This window comes from Opisthocomus hoazin, chromosome 8 (genome assembly GCF_030867145.1).
Source record: "Opisthocomus hoazin isolate bOpiHoa1 chromosome 8, bOpiHoa1.hap1, whole genome shotgun sequence".
Lineage (NCBI taxonomy): Eukaryota > Metazoa > Chordata > Aves > Opisthocomiformes > Opisthocomidae > Opisthocomus > Opisthocomus hoazin.
In genome coordinates, this window is record NC_134421.1 from 35,689,678 (window position 1) to 35,716,949 (window position 27,272).

The window sequence follows — 27,272 nt, forward strand, 5'->3', positions numbered from 1 at the left end:
TGGCAAAGAAAGAAATCCACATAGAGTCACTAAAACCCACTTCAGCTTTTCCAACGTTATTCTTTGTCACAAATACCATATCTTGATTTTGTACTGCACTGGAGACCAGTAATTGAAACACAACAAATATGAGAAGGCATCAGTTGGGCCACCCTCCTCATGCATCTTCAACATCTGAACTGCCACGTGAGAAACCTTAACACTTACTTAAAAAGCATGTGAGTACCTCTGACCAGCTTCACGTCCATTTTCGAAGCAAAACAAAGCCACAGTGCTCACCTCTCTCATTCCTAGAGCTCCCTCATTAAACAAAACAATAACAAAAGCAAAAAATCTGAAAGTGATCCTTCACTTCAGAGCAGTACTTCACCAGAAAATGGAAGTGTATTATCCCAGACAGTCAGGCAGTTTTGCTTCCAATAATGGGTAACAGAAGTCACTTGTTAACTACAGTAATAAACTCATCCTACTTCATATACTAAGACTGACTTTGTTTGTTTGCCTTCCACTAAATCAGGTAATTTCAGATTAATTACATGCTCTGTATTTTCACCCATTTAATGACCATACTTTAACTCTTCAAAAGCAAAGTTCCAGAACTGTAGTGTGAAGTCTTTATAAAAATATCTAAGTAGACAACACCTCAAGGATAGCAGGAAAAAAAGTGCAAGTGCAAATCAATACATCTGTAATACTAAACACCCTTTCCCAGAACAATATGGAGCTTTGTTCTCATACAATGACCTATGCTTTAAGAATTCAGGGACTGCAATTATCTACAAATGTCTTTGTTTATAGTTCACTGAGGACTGTTCATGGCTTTTTTTTTTTTTTAAATCACAGAGGATATTTTTTGTCCCTTCTCACTTGATAAACTCGTCTCCCACAGTGTCTGCAGAATGAAAAGGACACAATGTAATAAATAACTAGCCAAAACATAAAAATAAACCACCCTAAAAATTAGGACTCCTAAAAGATTCTGCATCTTACTTGCGTAAATCCCATTGAACAATATATTCCATAAACTTCCAGTTGTCAACATACAACCAATTTTTATCAAACAGAGCCTAATGGTTCTTTATACTTAATACATAAGATGTTAGCTTTAACTGCAGGTCATCTATTTGTTTCATTGACGTGCTAATTCAACTCAGTTAGCCTAAACTTTTATTCTTGGGCGAGTTTAGGTTTCTGCAGTATCTGAACAAAACTGTAACTTGTTAGAAATCAGCCCCTAAAGGATGCACAGAAAACATAAACAATAATTATTACCACAATTACTCACCTGCATGAGTTCATTGCTGCCAATCAGACTGTCTTCCAGCATCTCCTGGGTCAGCTTGCCCATGGTACTGTAAAACTCATCCGCAGTTTCACAACACTCTATTTGCCTACATCAAAATACACGTTATTTTGTATTTTACTCTTACATATGATTATACATCTCCTAACCACAACTGAGCTTTCCATCATCACAAAATACGTGCTTGCATTAGTCACCTTAATTCTTAAGTTTATTGCAATCCTCCCTACACTTCCAAATAACAGAACTGTGGACGTTACATTGGAAATACTGGGGCAGTAAAAGGATGTACTGAGCACAGCTTATCGCCCTGACTATTTATGATGAAGGATTCATGCATGTCCAGACAGGTTATTCCCTCTGCCTCTCTCACTTCTACAACACGAGAATCGATAAACCATGCCTCCTACCAGCACAAGGGAGCTCTCCCATCAGATCAAAAAGGGAGCATAAAGATTTCTTGACCGCCTCATCCCCCATCCTTCACTACGCACCAAACAGACACATTCACTGGTTGAACTGTCTTGTCGTCAGATGGCAACATATTCGCTAGCCAGAAAGCATTCCAGTGGAGTAAGTTACATATAGGTGTATTTATATATGTCATTGTATTCAAAAGCGCTGAGCTCACATAACGCAGAATGAGGTAAAATTCACTCCTATCCTGCATATTTGTGAAAGCTATTTCTAAATAAGACATGCAGACTTTTTTTGTTGTTCTTGTTTTGGTGTTGGGCTTTTTGTTTGGGGTTTTTTTGGCTGGTTTGGGAGGTGCAGTTGTTTTTTGTTTTGGTTTGATTTTTTCCCCCCATTTTTCTTTAAATTTCTAAAAACACAGAACCATCCACACAGTGTCAACTAGAGGAAGAGAAATAGGAGTAACATGCTTTTTTTGCGAGTTGCTGTTCTACACACATTAGGGTCAGATGCTAAATATCCTCTCCCATCAAATGAAACATTTGTTTCACTTCTATCCCAAAAAAGTGCATTGCTGGCTACATATTGTAGCCTCCCATATAAAATAAAGCTGCTGGAATGATCAAAAAAGCACACAGCCTTTTTTCATAGCGATTAGAAGAGGAAGCTTCCCTTGATCTTCAGTCATTGAACTGTGAAACTCCTACTGAAATCCTAACATAGTTTAGCTAAAAGAACTATTAAATATTTTTTAAAAAAAAGCATAGAAACTATGGGTATGTAGCCAACTATCACAAACTTACTGCTTACCTTCGCTGGTACCTTCAGACTCTCACGTCCTCCACACATTGCTTTCTCTACTGCACCTATTTTCAGCCTCCCCATCCCTTCAGTCTCCCTCAAAACAGAAGTATGATTGAACCACCCACATTTTAGGAAAAGCACTTCTCACCCCATTTTCATGACTAGAAAGCTAGTCTCGAGAAGTATGAAGATCATGAGACCATGATCACTGTTTCAGGCCCCACTTCTTTAAATATCCCCATTCCCTTTCTAGCAGAGAAGAGGAACAAAATCAGAGACTTCTCCCAGCAAAGACATAGATCTTCTACTTCCTCATCTTGTTTGATATCATTAATCACAAACTTACCAAATTTCAATTCTTGTTCAGTTTTAGTGACTCATCATCTTCTGGATCTCTAGTTATCACACCAGTGTCCGTTTCTGCTAACTGCCCCCATATCTGTCAGACCTTCTCTCATTCCCCACAAACAACAGTTACAAGGTGTGCAGCATAATCAATTTATTCTTCTGGACATATTCCTATAGATTTCTTCATTCTGTTCCTTCCAATTTTTATAAAACACATTTCATTTTTGCTCTAAGTTTTACAGTAAAATTTTCAAAGCAGTGACTTTCTTTTTTATCATGTAATGAGTTTGGAACATTTTTAATTACAGCTTTTAATGCACAGAGACCCACTACAATAGGACCTTTTATCTAAAGGTACGGTACAAAGCAATACAGCACAATGGGACTATATGTAGCTTAACCCGAAAGCAAATGATTCATGCAAGTTTCATTCATGAACTGAACAAATAAAGCTCTTCAGAAATTATTATTCTAACTATTATTCTTCTGAATAAAAATTAAATATACTAAACAAAGTTTCTTACAATGCCACTGGCCTGTAGTACCAATTTCTTCAAGAAAAAAGAAACAAAACCTCCAAAGACAGAGCTGAGCACAAATCCTCCCAGTGATTCAGCCTCAAGGAAAAAAAGGAAGGTGAGTGTTGATAGGCATCACAAGAAAAATGTGATGCAGCTGCTGATGCCAGCTGAACTAACATCTGCTTGACCTGTCAGAGCTCACACCTCCCACTGAAGTCAGTGACAAAACTCATTTCTCTGGGAGCACTGTACACTCTTTGGAACGCAAATATTTGCTACGACAACAGAGGAGTTGAGAAGAGCTAACCATCTCTTGTGTTTCGTCCTATGTGGTGAGTTTCCAAGGCCATAAAGGACTATAACAGCAGCTTGGCTAGAATGTGCTTAAAAGCAGAGAATTTCAGGAAAATTTGTTTGCAGGCCTTAAGAGAAAAGAACCGTGTAACACTAAATCATTGTCTCAGTTACACTGAAGTCTTTTCTTGGGTATAGCAAATGGGCTCAAATCCTTAAGTCTCCTTAAGTGAAAATAAGGGAATTAACATCTCCCAGCTTCAGGTACCCAACCAAATTAGCTAGTCGCCTTCAAGTCTCTCTGTACGTCTTTCCACAAAGTATTTACCAGTTCCCTCGCAGGTCTATGTTCTGGAAAGTCCAACCAACCTTTTAGCATATCGTGAAGACATTATACACAGACAATGCAAACAACTGGAGACATTTTCTGCAGCAAGGGGCAATTATCATGCCCATTCTGACATGATGCCAGAAGCATGTGTTTTTGGGGAAGCCATAGAGGCACTTTGTGCAGCTTTTTCACAGCAGAATCATTCTCCTGAAAGATTGCATCTCGTTTAGAATTGAGAACACGCACTTCCGAACACAGTAAGTTACGCATATTGCTCATACTGAAAAGAAAAATCAGATAAAAACGACCACTTACTCGCCTAACTTTGCCCAGATAGCCAAAGCTACTCTCAGTATAATTTCAGAGCCTTCAAAGAATACTGAATCCCAGATCTTCAGAACTGTATGGTTAGGCAGGCAAGTGGCAAAGAGGGTCAGAAACCACTGCATTGTGAAGACATTTGTAAGTGGGGGTTCGTAGCCTCCTGGGGGGAAAAAAAAAAAGCTTAAAGTAATTGTAATTTACTATTATTTTACAAGAAGTATAAACTGCATGCTGAAATCCACCAAACATTCTAGTACCTCTGTTACTGCTCAAAACTTACTTAGCCTGCAGCTGTCCAAAGATAAGCTGAGAAAAAGAGCAATGAAAGAATGACATACTTAGTCACCTTTCATTCTGCTGCACTGTGAAAAGCTCCAAGCAGCACTATCGGGTTTGGACTACAAACCCTGGAAAACACAAGATTTAGCTGGAGTTAACTCTAGCTGGTGGCCGGTCGTGAGTGGTGTTCCACAGGGCTCAGTTTCGGGTCTGGTCTGGTTTAACATCTTTATCAGTGATCTGGCTGAGGGGATTGAGTGCTTCCTCAGTAAGTTTGCAGATGACACCAAGCTGGCGGGAGTGTCGATCTGCTTGAGGGCAGGAAGGCTCTGCAGAGGGATCTGGACAGACTGGATCGGTGGGCCAAGGCCAGCTGTATGAGGTTCAACAAGGCCAAATGCTGGGTCCTGCACTAAGGTCGCAACAACCCCATGCAACGCTACAGGCTTGGGGAGGAGTGGCTGGAGAGCTGCCCAGTGGAAAAGGACCTTGGGGTGTTGGTCAACAGCCGGCTGAACATGAGCCAGCAGTGTGCCCAGGTGGCCAAGAAGGCCAACGGCATCCTGGCTTGGATCAGGAATGGTGTGGCCAGCAGGAGTAGGGAGGTGATCGTGCCCCTGTACTCAGCACTGGTGAGGCCACACCTCGAGCACTGTGTTCAGTTTTGGGCCCCTCAGTACAAGAAGGACATTGAGGTGCTGGAACGTGTCCAGAGAAGGGCAACGAGACTGGTGAAGGGTCTAGAGAACAAGCCTTACAAGCAGTGGCTGAGGGAGCTGGGGCTGTTTAGTCTGGAGAAGAGGAGGCTGAGGGGACCTTATGGCTCTCTCTAACTACCTGAAAGGAGGTTGTAGTGAGGCAGGTGTTGGTCTCTTCTCCCAGGTAACTAGTGATAGAACCAGAGGCAATGGCCTCAAGTTGCATCAGGGGAGGTTTAGGTTAGATATTAGGAAAAATTTCTTTACTGAAAGAGTGGTTGGGCATTGAAACAGGCTGCCCAGGGAGGTGGTGGAGTCATCATCCCTGAAGGTGTTTAAAAAATGTTTAGATGTGGCACCTCAGGATACAGTTTAGCAGGCATGGTGGTGTTGGGTTGACGGTTGGACTTGCTGATCTTAGAGGTCTTTTCCAACCTGAATGATTCTATGAACACCACTACACTTTTTTTTTGTTCTTATATCAGAAAGATTGCTTTTCCTTCCCCAAAGCCATATGAACTAAAAGTTTTTATTAAAAAGCAAAACAAAAAAACTGCAAACCCACTGCATTTCTTCAGAAACTAATGGCATAAGGAGTCTTTAACTACACAAAGGTGAAGATGAGTGTAAAGTCTTATCTACTGTTTTAATATCCTGATGCACTGCCAGCTTAGCAGAAGCTACTGCAACACATTCTGTTTTCCTTTTGGCTTGTTAAGTTTCAAATAAGATTTAGTATTTCAGCCTGAAACTCCTAAGTTTTACTTTCTTGTTATGCTCAGAGAACATTTTGTGCATCTCAGTATCAACTGATGCACTGAAGGCCATGACCAAAGAGGCTGCTGCCTGTGAAAACACTTTCAAAAAGCAAATGCTTCCTTGATACCCTTTCTTTGTTTTTATACAGTTTGGGAACAGACAGTTTATTTACACAGAACGTGGTAGCAGATCTTTTCTAAGATGGAACTCAGGGTGCACTTAGCTTCCAGACTGAAAAAACCCCCAACCAACCAACAACAACAAAAAATCACCCTCCCCAAAACACTCCCAAACACAATCATAGAAATCATAGAAATCATAGAAAGTTTTGGGTTGGAAGGGACCCCTAGAGGTCATCTAGTCCAACCCCCCCGCAGCGAGCAGGGACACTGCTAACTAGATCAGGTTGCTCAGAGCCCTGTCCAACCTGGTCTTGAATGTTTCCAGGGATGGGGCCTCCACTACCTCTCTGGGCAACCCGTTCCAGTGTTTCACCACCCTCATTGTAAAGAATTTTTTCCTTATATCTAGCCTAAACCTACCCTGTTTTAGTTTAAAACCATTACCCCTCATCCTGTCACTGCTGTCTCTACTAAAAAGACTGTCCCCATCTTTCCTATAAGCCCCCTTTAAGTACTGAAAGGCTGCAATCAGGTCTCCCCGCAGCCTTCTCTTCTCCAGGCTGAACAAGCCCAACTCTCTCAGCCTGTCCTCATAGGAGAGGTGCTCCAGCCCTCGGATCATTTTTGTAGCCCTCCTTTGGACCCGCTCCAACAGTTCCATGTCCTTCTTGTGCTGAGGGCTTCAGAGCTGAACGCAGTACTCCAGGTGAGGTCTCACCAGAGCAGAGTAGAGGGGCAGAATCACCTTTCTCGACCTGCTGGCCACGCTTCTCTTGATGCAGCCCAGGACACGGTTGGCCCTCTGGGCTGCCAGCGCACATTGCCGGCTCATGTCCAGCCTTTCATCTATCAGTACCCCCAGGTCCCTCTCAGCAGGGCTGCTCTTGATCCTTTCAACCCCCAGCCTGTATTGATAGCGGGGATTACCCCGACCCAGGTGTAGGACCTTGCACTTGGCCTTGTTGAACCTCATGAGGTTCACACAGGCCCACATCTCCAGCTTGTCCAGGTCCCTCTGGATGGCATCCCGTCCTTCTGGTGTCTCAACCGTACCACTCAGCTTGGTGTCATCTGCAAACTTGCTGAGGGTACACTCGATGTCGCTGTCCATGTCATTGATAAATATATTGAACAGCATCGGTCCCAGTACAGACCCCTGAGGGACTCCACTCATCACTGGTCTCCATCTGGACATTGAGCCGTTGACCACTACCCTTTGGCTGCGACCATCCAACCAATTCCTTATCCACCAAACGGTCTACCCATCAAATCCATGGCTCTCCAATTTAGAGAGAAGGATGTTGTGGGGGACCGTGTCAAAGGCTTTACAAAGATCCAGATAGATGATATCCATTGGTTTTCCCTTGTCCACCCTTGTTGTTACACCATCATAGAAAGCCACTAGGTTGGTCAGGCAGGACTTGCCCTTGGTGAAGCCATGCTGGGTGTCTTGAATCACCTCCCTGGCCTCCATGTGCCTTAGCATATCTTCTAGGAGGATCTGTTCCATGATCTTCCCAGGCACAGAGGTGAGGCTGACAGGTCGGTAGTTCCCAGGGTCTTCCTTTCTACCCTTTTTGAAAAGGGGCACAATGCTTCCCTTTTTCCAGTCACTGGGGACTTCCCCTGATTGCCATGACCTTTCAAATATCATGGAGAGTAGCTTGGCAAAGAGCCAAAGAGCTGTATCTTATTTAAAAAAAAACAAACAAAAAGTCTGGAGGGAAAGCTATACCAGAGGGGAAAAAAAAAAAAAAAAAAAATCACAGTGCAAAGCCAGTTTTCAGGTAGCAACTGAAGAAGTGCTCCTGAGTTTTGCACCTGTGTATGATTGCTAAGCATCCGGGAGAAGAAATACTAACCAGTCACCATTGGCTCTCACATTGTAACTCTTCCCAGAACAGCTATGTAAACTAGCAATTGCAAGGAACAATTGGACAGGTATCTTGAGCAAAGGCAAGAAATAACCTTTTCAAGGTAGCCCTTGTACTAAGCTGTGTGTTACAGTGTTGTCACTCCACACATTTTATTTCCTTGTCAACACAGTTCTGCTTGCAGTTAATGCTGGGACCAAATTATTTCCTCTTTATTTTTTCCTGAGAGCACCACCTATTTATGTGAAGGTTATCAGCAATGGAAAGAGTTGTCTTTCACCATAACAATTTAAAATATATATTGTAATCAATAAAATCATGTAAACACTTCAAAGACTGTATTTCTGGACCAGTGCTCAGATGAAACAAAAGCAAAAAGGAATTTAACAGCATTTTCTGTTGAACCTACCTCCACTTTCTCTGTTAGCAGCTCTTTGCAGGGTGTCTAAGTGCTGGGACAGTTCAGGAAGCTTCATTCGTAAAAGATCTCGGAAAACAGCCATATCCACAGAGAGAGCGCGGAGATTATTGACAAAATAGCTATCAGGAAGCACCTTATCAATTAGGTAAATCATGATCTGTGGGGCAAATGAAATATAATAATGTAGGACTTACAGAGCCAGCTATTTTCTAGGAGTAACAGAAAAAAAATACAGAATTTTAAAGTTCTCTGTTCACTAAAGAATGGTTTGGAGCCAGTGGCAACACATGCCTCTGGTGTCTCCATTTATACTGGGACAAAACATTATCATTTTAAGCATCTGCAGGTACTCTAGGTATCCACAAGCAATCAGGGTGCAAAGCCCTCTTGAAGCTGTCCAGAATTTATGAACCATTAATGACTGAAATCAGTGTCACAGTAAGCCACGCCCAAACTGGAAGCATCACTCCAACCAACAGCAACATCTGGCACTTCTGATGCTGCATGTGTCTGAGATTCCCCATGCTGCTGGAAAGTTCCACTGTCCCTTCCCTGGTTGTTAACTGCCACAACTAGAAGACTGATCTTCCAAATCATCTTCTTCCCTCTCCAAAAGGCAAGATACTGTTCTTTAAAAAACATCCCCCACACATTTTACTGTGATGTGTTACCGTGTGCTGCACTTCATCTTGTCACTTTAAAAGGTGCTAAATTAAGCAGCATGAGACATTTTAAACAGACATCTGTTTCAAGTGAGATAGCTCAAGTAGATGGGTGGTAATGTATTAACTGAATACTGTCAAACTTATGAGAATCAACAAATCCAGCAGAGATAGCTGAATCCAATGCAGAAGTTGATGTATATCATCCGCCCAACAGAAGATGCTGACCTTCACTTCAGGATCTTTTACAATCTCAATGGCCACTCTACAAACTGTATCCAGAGAGCCTGCATGCGGTCACCCCATCTGCTTCAACTCTCTGCTACTCCTTCGTTGAAATTTCAAACGAGCATCCTTAGCATCTGTTTCATACAGCCTCTAATGCTTTAGAGGAGCATGGCACGTTCATACAAAGGAGACAATCCTCTTTCCAATCCCTCTCTTTTCACAAGATGCCCACAAAAACAGCTCGGCAGACACCGGACTTCCAAGAGCACCACCCTACATAGTCTTACTGCTTCCTCTTCTCTCCCAGCTGCTTGTGACCGCATACTACCACCTGTCCTTGCAAGATTTTCTCAGGCAATAACAGTCTTCCGTTCCATGTTTTAAAGCACGTAGATCAGTAGTCAATACAGGCAAGTCAATAGCTTTTATACATTTTGATGGGTTTTTTTGTTTTGTTTTTTGTTAAGTTTTGTGGATTGAAAGGAAATAGGTGATCAAAATATGGTGCACAGGTAAGCTGGAGTCTCATGTTTTGTCAGATGCACTCTCTAACCTTTGCTGAATACTGGGACACCTCATTGTCTTTCAAAAACGTGCTTTATTTTGTTTGGATATATTTTTACCAATAGAAGAATAACTTAATATAGCAACATTAACTTACAACTATGCTATTTGTGTTTTCATTAATTTCTTATGACATAAGCCATAAATCCCTACCTTAAAGAAATAATTTTATACAGGCTTTTGCTCCCTCCCCACTGAGTGGTATTGCTTTAGAAATCTCAAATTTATGAGAGCATAGGAAAGAACAAAAATCTTTTTTGCAACACTGAAGTCCATTCTGTTTCACTGGCATGTGAATTATTTCGAGAAGGCTTTTTTAAAAACAGTAGCTTCATGCGTTTACCAGTTTGCAATAGCTACTTTCTTCATGATGCATCTCTACATATTTATTATTTGACTTTATAATATTTCCCCACAATAATATGCAGCAAAAATGTTTAAGTTTCAGCTTCTATGAGACTTTTACATATACTTTGATAGCTTCTACACACGCAAGCTGTGATTTTCTTGCTTACCATAATTGCAGTAGGCTAACTTTGAGGTGGCTTCAGGGATTTAAATTAAACATGCTTAGCTTAACTAGTGAAGACTCAAGTATCCCTGGCTGGACATTCACTGAAGCTACCATCTTGGGTCCTGTGCTGTTAAAGCCCCACAGTGTCAGTAGTGCCAGCTGCTTCCCAGCCCCTGGGAGACACTTCCCACACACAGAGCTCTTGTTCGTAACGTCCTTCCCAAAAAGTGGACCTGACTGGCAACCCCCAGAGAACCCCCTTGCTCCCTTAACTCCTAGGTTCTGCAATAATCCAAGCACAGATTCCCCATAACTCCAATTCTGGGGGCGGCGTTACAGGCAACAGCCTCTGCAGCTGTTCCAAAGTCACCCGTCACCTCCTTCAGACAGCATAGTGACCACAGCAACGAAACAGCCACACGCTAACACCCAATTCCCCTTTTTTTGTGTGTCCCCCCGCCCTGGTTTCTTTGGGTTTTTTTCCCCTTTCCTTTTCCCTCTCTCCTCTGGGGAAATTCCAACCCTGCAAAGCCCACATGCTAAGCTTGGATAAAGAAATTACTTTATTTTCCATTCTTATTTTTGCCAGGTAAGACCCATTTTGGCGCTAACAACCTTCAGTGCCTCACCTCTCCAGGTCAGTCTGGCACCATTCCATCGCCTGCTTAGCACAAGGAGCCTGGCACCCTCACAGTAACAGACAATCCAATCATATAAGGATGCACACAGTTCTTATAATCAATTTAGAGTGCATAAACCTTAGGCAATCATATTTCCTGTATTATCATAATGTGTTTCAGGAGCTTCTGCACAGTATAACATCACAATAACATGTGACAAATTAGTCAAAAATATTGAGGAAGTTTTTAGCAAAAGTTACAGAAAGCGTATTTTGCTCTCTGATATAAAGTAGGTATGTTATGGTATTTTATTCCTGTTTTACTTTCATTTTAAATATTTCTTTTGTGTTTTCCTAGAAATTCCTTTAAAATGCAGCAGATTTATTAACTGCTCCATATGCTGCTGCCACACAAGAGGCTGACACTGGAATCTGAAGGTTTCAGCTAGCTATGATGTTTGGAAGCAGATTTGGGATCATGGGATAAGATATTCTGAAGCCAGTAGCAGTGTTCCCATTTATTTTTATTATGGCTGAGCCATCATTTTTTCTGTTTGAAAAAAATCTTAAAAGTGATAACATTCAAACTGTTCATTTTAGCTCAGACAGGATAACAAAATATCTGCAGATATAAATTGGTTAACTCTTTAAAGTCCTGCTTTTTTAAGTTGTCTACAAAATTCACACACTGGTTTACTCTAAAGTTCACTAGCTAAAAGCAATCTTCAACACTGAAAAGAAATGTTTTACTCACTTTCAGGGCATCCCCTTCATTGCCCTCCATTACTTCCAGAATAAGTGCAGCTAATATGTTAAATCCTTGACAATAACCAACAGATTTATTCCACCTGGCATAAGCCAGCAAAACGCGTTTTAATACCACTCGATCTTGCTCTGCCTCCTGGCCACAGTAAGAACTGCAACCAGTTCGGTGAAGGTCCTTTAAAGAGAAAAAAAAAAAAAAAAAAAAAGACAGGAACAGACAGAAAAGCTGTGCATTTTCCTTCCCCCTTTAATTCTGCCACCTGTCCCAGTTTTCCTTCCACCCCCACCCTCCCAATACATACTCCCAAAGTTGATGACATTTCTTTTTTAATCTGTAAACCTTTAGCTTACTGAAGAGAAATAGGTTCATCAGCTTTTAAGTAAACAAGTTACCTAAAAGATGTTCATATGAAGTCACAGAAGATATTAACAGGTATCTAGGTTTCAAAGAGGCAACACATAACAGCTGCTTAATTGAATAAAAAAGAGCAACTGTTTTTATCAAAGTATAAAAGAATTACCAGGCAACTAAGTTTTCAAAACATTAAAAACCAAAACCAGTGTCCTTGAGATTTAAGCAATCTATAAGTGAAAGGCAAAATATGTACTACAACGTTTAATATTTCATAAGTAATATCCATAAGCTTAAAATACTAAGTACAGATAACAATGTAATAATCAGGAAAACAGTATTTTGCTCCATGTACTTTAATTAAGGTGACTATAGAACACAATCTCTCCTAAATAGAGTAATACCTCCTAAATAGATAAATAGACTAATATTTAAGTCACCACAGCAATACAAATCTATTAAGCTCTTCCCTAAAAATGCCCACTGCTTTAACTAGTAAAAGTTAATTAGCTGAGAAATATACATAAAGCTGTTTCACTCCTGTAAAGTAACAGAAAAATGCTCAATTGTTTCATTATAGAACACGCTTTTTGATCCCAGCAAACATTTGTGTTATTTATAGAGAGAAGGAAGAAAAACCGCTTATGATCTTTTGTCTCCATTGAACTCCAGTATTTATTTTAAAATTAAAAAGTAGAAATTGAGCAAACAAAATCAGTAATAGCAATTTTTTTCCCAGCTAACACTAACCAGACCAGTGCAGAAGAAGGACCAAAGAAGCTGGAGAAATAATTTTGGGGGGCCAAAGGGAATTAAGATGTAATTTCTGCCAAAGCAGTTGCAGAGAACAAAATAAATCCAAATTCCATCTATTAAAAAAAAATTTCAACCTTTCATTAAAAAATTGAAATAAAACACAAAAGCTGACTACCTTTACTATCTGGATGCCCATAGAGTCATCATCAGGATTACTTCTTTCGTTGAATGTGAAACGCATTGTTTTATCCCAGTCAATGGCTATACTGTGTAAGTACTGATCAGCCAAGGTCAGCCAAACCTAAAAATACACAAAGCAAAAAAACAAAATGATTTTTTTTCTCATATAAAACCCACAGGGGCCCTCCAAGCTGGAAGTACACTCTCCTGCAAGGACCCTCCTTGTCAGGTCAGCCCTTCTAACCTCTTAACCACCAAGCAGCTTTATAAAAAGGTAAGAGTGCTGCAGGCTTTCCTCAAACTCAGCCATGGATCCATCTCCTGGAAACCCCATAAAAGAAATCTCGTGGTGCTTCTCTTTACTGCAGGTCTCTTCTGATCACCTTTGCAGAAGAAACAGTATCTAATATTAACCATTTGGGATTGATCTGAAAGTATCACTCAGATCAGAGTAACTTACTCTTACAAGAGGCTTCCTAAACTGTTCGTGCTATATAGGGAGTTCCGAAAACAAATGTTTTGACTCTTTTTAAAGCCTAATAATTACCAGAACAGATTAATGTATGTGTATCTAAGAGAAAGGCTGGACCTTTATTAAACATTTGAAAAGTTCCTGAACCATGAAAGACACAGATCGTACAACGACAACAAGTAACAAAAAAGGATCTTTCTCTTCAGGAAAATGAAACAAATCACTAATGCAAATTGGTCAAGTTTTACATCAGCCGTTAGCTCACTCAAGTGAGAAAAGCAATTCAGACACTTCCCACAGATTTAAACACTTCGATAGTTGCATGATGAAGGAATTTATAGACAGCTCCCAGAATCTCATATTTTCTGCATTTAAATGTCCCTTCCCACACTTTTGCAGAGCCACCCATGCGGAGGAATGCCGCTATTCTGCCTCCCAGCAGCCTTTGGCACTGCTGACATCCTACTGATGTTGCTTGACTGGATTCTTTATCTCTGCCAGCCCCAGAAAACAAATGTCACATGCCACAGCAATAATGCAGATGTCACCCTGCTCCTTCTGCTGCCAGCAAAGGAGGCAATCAGCACACTGCCAACATAAAATACTTCCTTTATTTTGGTATCAATCTTAAAATCATTGGAAAATCAGGGAATGGCAGTGAAAAGACCATGTCCCTTTTCTTAATGCTACTTCTTTGGTTAGCATCATCTGGTCATGTGGGAGCAAACACAGAGATGGGCAGAATGAGAAGGAAAAGACAGAGATCTGAGTTGGATGATGTGGCAGAGCACACCCTCAGCGAGTCTGCTAATGGCACAAAACTGGGAGGAATGGCTGATAAGCCCAAGGGCACCTTGAAAGGCTGGAGAAATGGGCCGACAAGAACCTCATGAAGTTCAACAAGGAGAAGTGCAAAGTCCTGCACCTGGGGAGGAACAACCCCATGCACCGGTATATGATGGGGACCACTCCGTTGAAAAGCAGCTTTGCAGAGAAGGACCTGGTGGTCCTGGTGGGCACCAAGTTGACCACGAGGCAGCAATATGCCCTTGTGGCAGAGGCAGCCAGCATCAGGCAGAGAACTGCCAGCAGGTCAGGGGAGGTGATCCTTCCCCTCTGCTCAGCACTGGTGAGACAGCCCTGGAGTGCTGGGTCCAGTCCTGCGCTCCCCAGAACAAGAGAGATATAGAGCTACTGAAAAGAGTCCAGCAAGGGGCCACTAAAAGGATTCAGGGACTGGAGCATCTCTCCTATAGGGAAAGGTTGAGAGAGCTGGGACTGTCCAGCCTAAAGAAGTGAAGGCTCATGGGGGATCTTCTCAATTTATATAAATACCTGAAGGTAGGATACAAAGAAGACGGAGTCAGGCTCTTCTCAGTGGTGCCCAGTGACAGGGCAAGAGGCAATGGGCACAAAGGCACAAACTGAAACACAGGAGGCTCCTCCTGAACACGAAGCAACATGTGTGTGAGAGTGACCCAGCACTGGCACAGGTTATCCAGAAAGGTTGTGGAGTCTCTTTCCTCAGAGATATTCAAAAGCCATATGGACACAGTCCTGAGCAACCAGCTGTAGGTGGTCCTGATTGGGCAGGGGACCTTGGACCAGATGACTTCCAGAGGTCCCTTCCGATCTCAACCGTTCTGTGATTCTATGACCTCTGGCACTCATGTACCACAGAAAAGTGTCTGAGAGACTTATTGGAGTATGGGAAAAGAATATTTCAGGAAAGAAAAAAGGCTGTTAGATGGATATAATGATTCACTGGAGTTGCAGATTAAAAATAAAATCATAGTGGTGTGAGGAAAACAATACCATTATAAGTCTTCCGTTTCTTTCCCCCTGATTTGTAAAGAGGCACAGTTTGGTTTGGAAATATAGCAAAATGAAAATAGGTAAAGGAAATTAATCTGATGCATCAAAAATTTATGGAACTACACATATTTTATAAAGCCTTAAAAATATTCTTTTTATTAAAATTGCATTTTTAAAGTTGAGATTGTCTGATTCAGTTTTATAGAAAAGATTAATAGGCATGCCTTTTTTTAGGCTAGGGAACTTCAAATGTTGTTGAAGAAAGCAATACAGTAAGTTTAGCAAAATCCCACTGGACCCCTTCCTACAACACTAACTCAATGCAGTTTCCCATTAAGGGTGCACTCTATCATTCCACATCACTCCTGACTCTGAACTTCCCTAATTTAGACAATCTGCCTTTCCCCCATCAAATGTTTCTATGAGCACTCTTGTCAGCACTAGCACCTATCAACTTCACCTTCATAAGTATGACAGCCTACACTGGAGATTTGCTCTCCTTTCAGTTGATCTTCAGCTGTGGGGGCAGCTTCACCAATGCAATTCCTTGAGACTGACAGAATGAAGCAATAAAATAAGTTACCTAAGCCTCAAGCAGAAAGAGCCCAACTATTGAAAACGCCATCTTTACCTGTCTCCTCAGTCTCTCCAGCTGCCCTGTGAGGTTATCACTGAAGAATGTAAATGAGGAAAAATCCCCAGTACAACTTAAAATTTCCATATATTTGATAAAAAACACTGAGGATATTGACGTCATTCACCTCTCCTGAGAAACCGCCAGACAATATGCCCCACAAAGCATACAGGTCTACGTACCTTTCTCCGCCATTCTTTCGGTATGCCTGTCGGCAACCTGGCCACTGCTTTAAGCGCATCATGCCACTAAAAGCAAACACATCCAGAAATATATAAAATCCACCATTAGTTTAATGCAACAGTATAGTAAAGTTTACAACACTGCAGACGTGCACGCTCATTTAATTTTACTGCACACATTTCAGAGTTTAACTGCTTAACCCACTCACAAGGAAAATAAAGATTAATTACTTCATGAAATTAAAATATAATATTCTAGGACACAAGGACTTATGAGATATCTGAGTAAACAAAGAAAGCCTATAGCATTTTCCAAACACTAATGAAACAGCTCTTGATGCAATTGCAAATAATACGCTGACATTATGATGACAGATGCACTTTTGAACTAGAGCAAGTACCTTGACCAAAGGGAACACAGCCCTTCATAAACTCAAAGAGAAAAATGAATCAAATTACCTGCTGAAAACCATTTTGACCTAAAGATGGTTCAAGAGTGAATTTCAATTTTGTATCAACCCCTAGAAACAAAAAGGAAAAAAATAATCATGGTCGTTATTTTCATTTAGCTCAGAAGGAAAAAATAACAACCCACAATTGAAATAAGAACACAAGATTTCAGCTACATGTTTCAACAACTACATTTCAACCTGTTTCTGTGAATTGTCTTCACAGTGGATTCAAGGCACATGTTAAGCAGTACATGGACAAAATGTTTTTAAAATGCAGTAATCCCCTCTTTAATGATGTGATTCGGCACAACTCGTTTCACTAAAAATCATGCAGGTCACTATTCTACAAACTATATTTATACACTGCAAACTATCACATGCCCGCAGAAGAAACATATACAGAGACTGACAGCGTCTTTCCATCTATTTCAACTCCTTGACATTAAGTCACTCAAAACTCATTTCTAAGTTTGGGGTGTTAAAATTATTTTACTGCTCAGAACATCATACCTTTTATAATTCCTCAGAACATAAAGCACATTTGGTCACTATTCTCATTTAAGCTTAAATTTTATTTTGGCAATACGAGCGAATTATTATAATTGTTGTCAAGCACGCCTGCTAATAGCCTGTAAAATACAGTATTACCTAACAGCCCAGGACCTCAGGCTTGGCTGACAGCGGGCCCCGCGTGGCACCGGAGCGTGCCATCACGGCAGCGCAAGTCCTTGGGCCTCCGCATGCCGCTGTCCAGGGCGCAGGTGCTGAACTCCGCCTCGCCTCGCAGCGAGGCCACCACGAATGAAGCCCTTCGCTATCTTTCCTCCGGAATCTACATACGATGTATTACTCCATATTTACCATTACGTTATGCATACCTTCTTGTCTTTCCAGGCCATCAAGCCAAATATTTTCGAATATATATTTTAATAGCCACGTATATTAAAAACCTCCGGATTTTAATCCTGCCAGGTTTTCAGTATATAAAATCCATGCTAATCAACTCGCCAGTAACACTCAGTGCTTTTGAGGACTAAGCCTGCAAGTCTGACAGAAACCCAAACCGTAGTGTCATTTGCTAGTTATGGGATGTAAAATGCCTTTCAGTATTTGCACACCAAAATGGAGATAAGTAATTTAAAACCCTTACTGCCTGATAAATACGTGTTTAAAAACAAAGCCACCTCCTTCAAGGCTCTTCTTCCCCCCTTTGGCCGGGGAAGAGAAAGAAAGAAAATTCACACAAAACCCAGCATTGTTTAGAAATTTAGCATTTTAGAATTGCATTACTGAGACCTGCGGACTGGTGCTTTCATATTCCTGCTTCAGATTTAAAAGACATACTTGTCAGATCTAGAAAAATAAAAGCTTCAAACCATAATAGAAAATGTCTTGAAAAACATTAAAGGATTAACAGCTATTCCTGGAAATAACTGTTTATTAGTATTCTTCCCCATAACTCCATGGCACTCAGCAGGGACTCCTAATAGACAAATCTCTTCATAATAATTCAAAGCAATGTAACAATGCCAGTGACCTACAAAGATGAAATTGTATCACATTTTCTGTAAACGCGAAAAAGTGAGTCTCATTCCCAAGCAATCTAGTGGTGAGTACTGAAAAAACCTAATATACACAACAAGATAACATGACCAAGAACTCCTTTTGTTAAGGTAACAGATGTTGACACGTTATCTAACATTGCCTTGTAGCAAAGAAGCCTTCCAAAATAATCATATATTCATTTCCAACTCAGCAGCCAAATATTAATCACTCTACAGTTTTCTAAGACTTACAGATCCCAGTAACAACTTCTCTCTTTGTCTTATAAATTTCATAAGAAAGACGCAAGTAGAGACAGCCAAGTCTGCAAAAGATCAAGCAAATAAGATATAACCACACGAACATCATGACCAGAGCTCATGCAGGGGGCCAGATAGCTGTCTCTCTTGATTAAATGAGACTGAAATGAGACCCTTGAATCTCCATCTACAAAAATGTATTAAATCACGGCAGACAATTATGACAGGTGTGAAAGTTACTAGAAATGAGAATAACACCATGTGGTAACACCAGACCACGTGGCACTCTCTCTTCAGTATGGCAAGGAACCTCTCGGGCCACGCACTGTAACCTCTTGTAGAAGCCATGGAGTCCGTGTCCCCTTATTTGTTCCCAGCCAGAAATATTCCCAAAATCAAACTATGCATTGGTTTTGTGACAGGGGAGGGGAAGAGCCATGCGGAGTGAGCCACAGACCATAAAGGAATAGTTCCTCATTCCTATCCATTTTATGGAATTCACATTTCCTAAAACAAAAAAAATTACAACCTTGTTCAACAAAAACACAACAAGTAGTCAGGTAATAAGAAGCTGCAACACAAAGAGTAGACAGAAGAAGGAAAAGCTATATACCCACCCAGGAACTTCCCAGGGCATCTGCAGGAAGGCAGCCAGCAAGCTGGGAGCAGCATCTCTTTGCCTGTTACTTATTTCTGGCACAAGAACCATCTGGCTATGTGCAGTTTCTGCACTGTTCACTGAATTTGTCCTTGGACTTTAGCACTTCAAGGAGATTAATGCCTATCCCTACTCCAACCTCTCTTTGTTTCCCAAACCTTCCTACATCAACACTACCCCCATCATCCTCCACCCCCCACCCCCTTTTTTTCTTTAGCAATCAGCCCTGTCATTGTCACCTTGTCCACTTTTGCCTGGATCACCACCAGCCCTTCCCCAGGGCCTCCTTCCACACACCATCTTTTCTCCCTTACACTTCCATCATCTGCTACATCTTACCAGCAACTCCCTTTAATTCTGCATTCAGATGCCTCCTCCTCCAAACCTAACTTTGATTCCTTGATACCTTCTTGCCCTCCTCAGTACCCCACACCTATCCAACCCTACCATGGACCTTCTGCACCGATCTTCACTGGATTTTCCCCTTTTTGTCAATTCTCCATCTCTGAGCCACATTCCTCTTCATTACGTAAACACATGCTCTTTGCAGAAAAGACCCCTTGGGGCCTTGCAGGAACTTCTCTCTCCAGCTCCTCCACGTGGACAGCTTGGCAAAAATGTACCATATATGCAGCGATAGTTCCTACTCTTGGGGACTGTAAACACTGCCAGTACAACTCAGCCCCTTTACATCAAGCTGGCCAGGCTATAATGTCATTTGACATATAAAGTATCACCCCTAGTTCATACACTTTCAACCGATGCTTCATACCCAAAAAGCGCATTAACTCACGTCAGCAGGAATGTGTTGGGAACACATATGAACTACTAACTACACAAATACAAGCACACACAAAGGTACGTATGTTTGGCACCAGCCAGATTTCTGAAGCGTAGGGGAATGACAAAATAAGGCCGGTTCAATGCCCTTACAAGCAGGTCACTAGAAACCACTGCAGAAAAGCTATTTTAAAAAGAAAAGAGAGAAAAAAAAAAAAAAAAAGGATAAAGACCCAGTCTCATTAGCTTTTCAACGTAAAATACACAATTACTGCGGACAACAAAAGGCTGAAAGAGGGAACATTGTACCCCTAGGACTCCCAAACCCTAGCAGTCTTCCACGGCATGACCAAAACGTAGCACAGGACTGCACAATGAGCCACAAAAGAGGAGAAAAACGTTGTGGTCAGTCAAGTACCTGGGTGAAGGAATCAAATCCCCACTCCTCAGCAACATTAAACAAAAGGATGGAGCACAGTCTGGGATTTTCTTCAGAAATACTAAACCAGAAAAAGCATAAGAAGATGACCTTCTGATGCACATACCTGAGCCATAATTTCAAACTTATGAAGCACATAGCTGTAGGTTCGTGGCTGTACTTAAAAGCAGCTGTTAAAACCTCTCACATGGAAAGCAAATAAATATTTTATCGAAAACAAGTGAAGCAAAAGGCCTGAAGCAGCTTTCTGTGCAGTGCGAGTCCAAACTTGGGAAAAAAAGTGGCAACATAAACCACCTTATTGCTACTTGCTGTTTCAGGAAGATTCTTAGCGTTGCCTCGTAATTTATCTCTAAATGTAGGTTTTCATCCGCAAAATGCGAAATATTCTGAGTAACTCTGCATGAAATCACTTTTGTCAGGAGCCAGAGCTCACTGGCGTGTATCAAAGCACATTTAAACCCTGGAGTCTACAGAAACTTCTCAGTGCAGACAGACTGATGATAGAGACACTAAGGAAATCCGAAGGACACTTCATTCAGCTTATTTTTGAAGGGCTCATTAGGTACCCCGTCTCCATCACTCTACAAAAGCACGCATCCTGAATGACGTTACTATATTTACTTACATATAAACAACATGGAAACCCCGATCCAGTGGGATTTCCTAGCTTTAAGACTACGGCATTTGTGGTTACACCTCCGATCATTCCCCCTGGTCTTCGTGGGAGTTGAAGTGAAAGAATGTAATTATCCAGATAACATCATTACCTGGGATATTAGAAGACTACTGCAGGAGCATGGATCTGTGAGAATTACGAGTCAGGAAATCTCCTCGATAACAGCAACCCCATAAACCTACACCAGAATATATCCGAGACCTTATTGCTAACAGCGTCCGAAACTCATCTCCAGCAGAGCAGCAGCCAGCCCCGTGTGCCCGCCACACCCGCAGCTAGGACAACGGCAAGCGGAATCCCACATATTTCTGTGCATCGCCCTCTCATTGTTCTAGCAGAGCTCAGGCTTCTATGTTTTGTAAATGCCTGGGATCAGACAACGGATCCACAACGCTTTAGCTAGAAGTGACAGCTCTAACCCTGTGAATGGAATTAAAATTTCCGATTCTTCACAAAAAAAAACAAACGACCCAAAATTCTGCTGGCAGGCAATCGCGTTCAGCGATGACCACCCACCGGTTCTTTTGCTGGGAGCCCACCCCCCCGGCGCCAACCCGCGCTGCCGGCTGACCACCGGCTCCTGACGGGATTCTGGTACTGCAGCGAGGGCCAGAAACAGCCGGGCCGCGAACTCCGAGAGCACCCTGCCGCAGACAAAGGCCCGGCGGCGGCGGGGGCTCCGGCACGGCGGCAGCCGGCAGCGTGCGCCGCACAGGGCTGGCGAGGCGGCGCGGAGACCTCGGGGCCCCGGCGGCTCGGCCGTGCGGGGGTGAGCGGGAAGCAGCCGAGAGAAGCGGAGGGAGGGGGGCAGCAGGGACCGCGCACAGCCGAACGGCACAAAAGCGCTGCGAGGCGGCCACGCCGGGCGGGAGGAGCGGGGGAAGCAGACGGCCGAGCTGCAGAGCTGGGCAGCGCTCCGCCTCCGCGGAAGCCCCGCGGCCGCCTCCCGCCCGGGGCTGCCTCCCGCCCGCACCCCGCCTCAGGCCGCGGCGCCTCACGCAGGCCGGACCCCGCCGAGGCGCGGCCATTTGCCTCGCCCCCCTCCCCCCGCGCCTACCCGCGGCCCTCATCGCCCTCCGGCCGCGTCCTCCGAGCCGGGCCGCCTCCCCGCCGCTCCCCCCTCCCCGCTAAGCCGCTTAGGGGCTCGGCAGCGGCCGCCCGGCCCGAGGGGGGAGGGAGGGGAAGCGGGGTACCTGGCTCCAAGGTGCAGAGCAGGCGCGGCGCTGTGCGGGAGATGCAGCTGCGCTTCTTGAGGACGTTGCTGAGGATGGTGCCCACGCCGCCGCCCGAGCTCTGCCGCTTCAGGCATCGCCCGCCGCGCCGCAGCGAGCCCGTCAGCCTGTCCTGCCGCATGGCAGCGCCGGCCCGCCGGGCGCTGGCGGCCCTAGGGCATGGCGCGGCAGCGGGGCTCCCGGCCGGCGGGGACCCGCAGCGCAGGGGCAGCGACGCCGAGGTGCGGTAGGGAAGAACGAGGACGAGGAGAGGAGAAAGAGGGGAAAAAAAAAGGGGGAGTTGCTCCCGCCCACAGCCCTAGCATCACTGCCTGAACAAACCACAGCCTCTCCTCCTCCTCCTCCTCCTCCTCCTCCCGCACCACCTGGGGTGCGGCAGCAGCGGCTCCGGGGCTGCACGGACGGCCCGCACGGACGCGCCGCACTCGGTGCCCGCTGACAGCAGGCTGCTACCGCAGTCTCTGCCGAGAATGAAACGAGCTGAACACCCAGCACAAAGGTTTCCAGGCCCGCAGCCCGACACGCGTGGATCGGTCCCCGCGGCCCCTTGCACGCAGCTCTCCGGGGACCGGGGCCCACCAGCGCTGCCAGGGCAGGGGGCAGGGGCAGGGCCGTGGGGTGACGGCGTCTCCGTGCCAGTGCAGGCTGGGGTCGGGTCCTGCTCCAGGGCTGCTCAGGGACAGACCCAGCAGCAGCAGGGGTGAGTGGGCTGCGCGGTTTCCGTGTCTCCGACTTTCCAGCACAGAGACTCTGAACATCCTCAACTAAAATAACAGCCTTTTCTACGAATACTGCAACTGCACTTATTACTAATGACATACCATGCACTGAATTGTTAAAAGAAGCTGTTCAACAGCATTTTATTAGATGCATTTTCCAGTGCTATTTGACCCAACAGCATCTTGAAAAGGTTAGATATAGAATTTCAAACTAGTGGTTTGACTGACAAGAAGGAAAAGTGTTTGGAATAATGACAATAGCTTTTACAATCTAAACCACTTGGCGCTTCTGTGGAAGGAGCGTAGATTTATCACACATTAGTCAGGTTCAAAGACCGAGCTACCAGAAGTCTGAGTCTACCTGCCAGTGTTCATAGCTTTGAAACAATCTGCTCCTTTATCAAAGAGACGTTTTTCTCAGCCACGTTAAAAAGACAGGAGAAAACTAGCAACAGACAAGCAGCGAAGCAAATTATATAAAAGATACACAATACAGAACACAGAAGCAAGCCTTTCTTTAACTTCAGTTATAGCTATCTCTACAAGTTCCTTTTTTTTCCTCAGAGAAGCATGATTTTGATCATGCCTCTTTAAATATCTGGTTCGCGTTTGGAAAAAAGTCACTAGCTTGCACTCTGAGTAGATAATTAAGTCTGTGTGTCGGTGGTTCTTTTTTTAACAAAGGTGACACTTCCCTGCTGATGCAGATGATGCAAACCACTTTATTTCAGTGCCAACTGGAGATGATGATTTAGTAGCTAAAGCATCACATTTGAAATTAATTCATCTCCTTAGGTGTATGGACTGTACCAACAGGACTGTAACAAAAACATTTAAATACAGAAATAACCAGATAATAATCTCTGTAATATTACTCTCCTCTTCCTTAAGCACCATACACATATAGCACCACATTGTTCTTGGATTGTTTCAAGACTGGCTAACCCAACACCACATGCCAGTGCCCAAAGTCTCAGGAGCCATAGCAAAGTTTCCAGAACCGCTCATTATCCACACAGTGAGTCATCCCACTAAACCGAACATAATCATATGTTGCCTTCAATTTTTAAACAATTACAAACCAACTCTAAGACATCAATATTTAACTGATGAGGATAACCAGCTCTCAAAATGAGAATTCGGCATCCTCATTACTGCTCTTTCTCCTACTTGTCATCTCATCACTGTACAAGAAAACTGGAAACAATCAGGACAATCATTCTGTGGCTTGGGACATGGCTACTTCTAAGGACCAGCATACCATTAAGGACGCTTTCCCGCATGCTAGCAAATTAACTCAACATTAATCTTAAGAAAAAAATGCAAAAATGAACTTCAGGAGACAAAATGAAGAAGTCAAGCCATACTAACAGGTTTGATGACTCACTGGATCATTCGCACAAATGGATTTTAGACACACGGACAAGACTCCCATTAAGCATATCTATACATATCTTAAGGGCAAGACCCTAGCTTTTAGAGAAGTGGGTGGCATTCGGTTTTAACCACTGATCAGGCAAAGCCTCTAATTTGCCTGTGGCAGGACGTGTTCTGCACCGCTCACCGGACTTGCAGACATCTAAGCAGGACACTGCATGTCAGCAGCTTGTATCAATTTGCCATATTCACCACTTAAGTTGTAAATAGTCTTCAACAATGGGGAAATTTCAAAGTGTATGGAACACTACAGCTCACAGACAAATCACCATAGTTTCAAGTTGGTGAAAATGCAATGAATCTGAACCAGAACATGTCACCAACCACTATTAATCTAGTTTGATCCACCAACTGCAGAGAGGTCTGGCCGTGTCCACAAGTCCTCACCCGCAATTACTGACAAGATAGATGACACTCAAAGGATTGGAAAAAAAAAAAAATCAAAATGTTTTGGCTACCCCAGATATTTCAGCTCCAGATATTTTGCAGTAATCAACCTGTGACTTTGCTTTCCCTCCCAATAGTTCACTTATTCCCTCCCACACAACAGAGTCACTTTCTGAAAAACTCATTTGGTATCTCTTTGCAGTCTTACCACCACCTGCTAACCATGCCTTTTAAAGGCCAGAGCATACTTCATAAGAAATACTAGTTCACATGTATAACGTGCTCTGTTGCTACAACTGGCCTTATGATTGCTGCCAGGTACTGACACAGGGAAACCAACTCCATTCACGTTAAACCTCCCCGTCCCTCAGCCCACTTCTCTTCTGTCTGCACGGGGACAATGAGGTAAAATTCAGGCAGCTGGAAAGGGAGCATGAGCACAAGCAGATGGGGCAGCAATGAGAACAGCAGCAGAAACAGGGCCACAGCCCAATCTTGCTGTTAAAGATGCAAACACGGAGCATTAACTACCCAGACTCAGGATTACTGGAAGGCACAGTTCACTGGTTCTCTTCTGATGTGTGCAAAGAAGACTGAATGTAAACAAAAGACTAAAAATGGTAGGACATCTTCAGCTGGGTCATTATATTGCATGAGCTCCACATATTCCCCTTCATTTCACAGAAAAGCGTACAGACCTCCGGTAATTCTGATTCGCGTCACAACACCCCAGCGAAAAGGTGAGAGCTTGGGGAGAAAGCTTGTTTGCCACAGTTCTGGACACCTGTGTTAGCAAAAATACTTAAAGCAACATGTACTCATGTAAAAAACATATTGTAACATAACATTGTGTCTCACCACAAAGCGTTTTAGAAATTATGTTTAGGCAGCATCACTACACCAGCTGCTGACACAGCAAATACCAGAAAGCATGTACATACAAATAAGATGAGAAAAAATGTATTGCAACAAGGCAAAAATCTATTGTATTAACCACAGCACAGGGCCATTGTCTGCTAAGCCCCAGAGTTCTGTATACTACCTTTAAGAGCCCACAAAATGTAACCAGAAAATGTAACCCCATCACCACTTGGCTTCAAATCGCTCTACAGAAGTGAGCAAATCAAGACATTTTAAACCTGTACCAACACATTTTCTGATGTGCATTCTAGTTCATCATGAGCTTCAAAAGAGAAAAGAACTCACTTTCAAATTGTTTCAATAGTAAGAGAAAAGACAGGAAATTAAATATGTCCACTTTGGAAGGAAGAAAGGATAAGGCCGTCTGAGATTCTCCCAAGAGACAAAACTATTTTAAATACATTTAGCCCATTAACCCATCTTCACCACGGGAGCACAAAGTTCCCATCCTACTCAGTTCTATATGTGTTCTAAATGTCCCTTCTGACAAAACCAGCACCACTTCCTTCTGCTGGATCTCAAAAGCCTAAAAACAAGCACGACCCACCTGGACTTTCACACTCCTCCAACACACAAGACAGAGCCACCTCTGACAGCTCAAAAAGAGGCCTCTGGCTTGCTCGGTCTTCAGCACAGAAGGGGCCCAGGTGCTCGGCAATGCCCCCATGCACGTCCCCGAACACGGGAGCCTGTGAGGCAGCACAGCCCAGCACTCCCCCCACCGCGGCCTGCAAGCAGAGCATTGCCTCCTCCATCGCCAACGCTGCTCCGCGGGCTCCGTCACCGACCGGAGACCTCAGACACTGCAGGCCAGCAGACACTCTGATCTACCAGCTAGCTGTAACCATTGCGTGCACCACCACGCACAGGGCCTGTAGCACTGCTCCACTATTCACAGCTGCATGATCGCACGGGGAGGGAGTCCACAGGTAAGCGTGGACAGATCTGTGTTGTACAGAAGGAGAAAGATGATTTTGGACTAAAGTATTCAGTTCTGCTGACAAGCTGGTCTCTGCTCTTGGACAAGTTATTCAGGATTGTCTTTACTGGACAAAGGATGGTTCCAGAACCAAGACAAAAAATGAAATTTTGCTACTGTATTTGTGCCTAGAGAAGGTTCATTTTACACACTTTCAACAAGTAGGCCTTGTGTTGACACATCACAGTCTCATCAGCACAGCATGAATATTTCAAACTTTTCCATTGCATTAGTCATCATCTGTATCCCTTTGTACATACATGTCACATAAGAGGTCAGGACCTCACTGTGTTCTATATTAAATATCACAGAAAAAAGAGCAGAGCCAATCCTTGCCTACAAAGTCTTTGAGTGCAAATATAAGCCACACAATGGATAGGAAATATCATCTATGATTTTCAGAAACACAGAGCCAAGATTTAAACATTTAGTCTCAGGAAGCGTGCAGCAGAGCTGAGAAACAAGCTCAATTCTAGTCCAACGCTTCCTCCTCCTTTAGACTTCGGGCACATAGCCTTCTTTCTTCTTTCTCCCTTCAAAAACTGACAA

At 43.3% G+C, this 27,272-nt stretch overlaps 1 protein-coding gene across 6 annotated transcripts in view; it reads right to left on the reverse strand.

The window, feature by feature from the left end:
- TBC1D30 (TBC1 domain family member 30) overlaps positions 1-27,272 on the reverse strand; it is a 59,023-nt gene that overhangs the window by 10,859 nt on the left and 20,892 nt on the right. For 3 of the 6 annotated variants that reach the window (XM_075428627.1, XM_075428622.1, XM_075428624.1), the window contains exons 3-9: positions 16,698-16,759; positions 16,239-16,304; positions 13,131-13,256; positions 11,837-12,022; positions 8,484-8,652; positions 4,334-4,502; positions 1,286-1,391 (exon numbers count right to left, since the gene is read on the reverse strand). In XM_075428627.1, the coding sequence (XP_075284742.1) occupies positions 1,286-1,391; positions 4,334-4,502; positions 8,484-8,652; positions 11,837-12,022; positions 13,131-13,196 (696 nt within the window). In that variant the 5' untranslated portion in view covers positions 13,197-13,256; positions 16,239-16,304; positions 16,698-16,759. Of the gene's footprint in view, positions 1-1,285; positions 1,392-4,333; positions 4,503-8,483; positions 8,653-11,836; positions 12,023-13,130; positions 13,257-16,238; positions 16,305-16,697; positions 16,760-19,109; positions 19,201-22,241; positions 22,502-27,272 lie in introns of those variants that run through there. The other 3 variants (XM_075428626.1, XM_075428628.1, XM_075428623.1) reach the window with 3 other exon arrangements.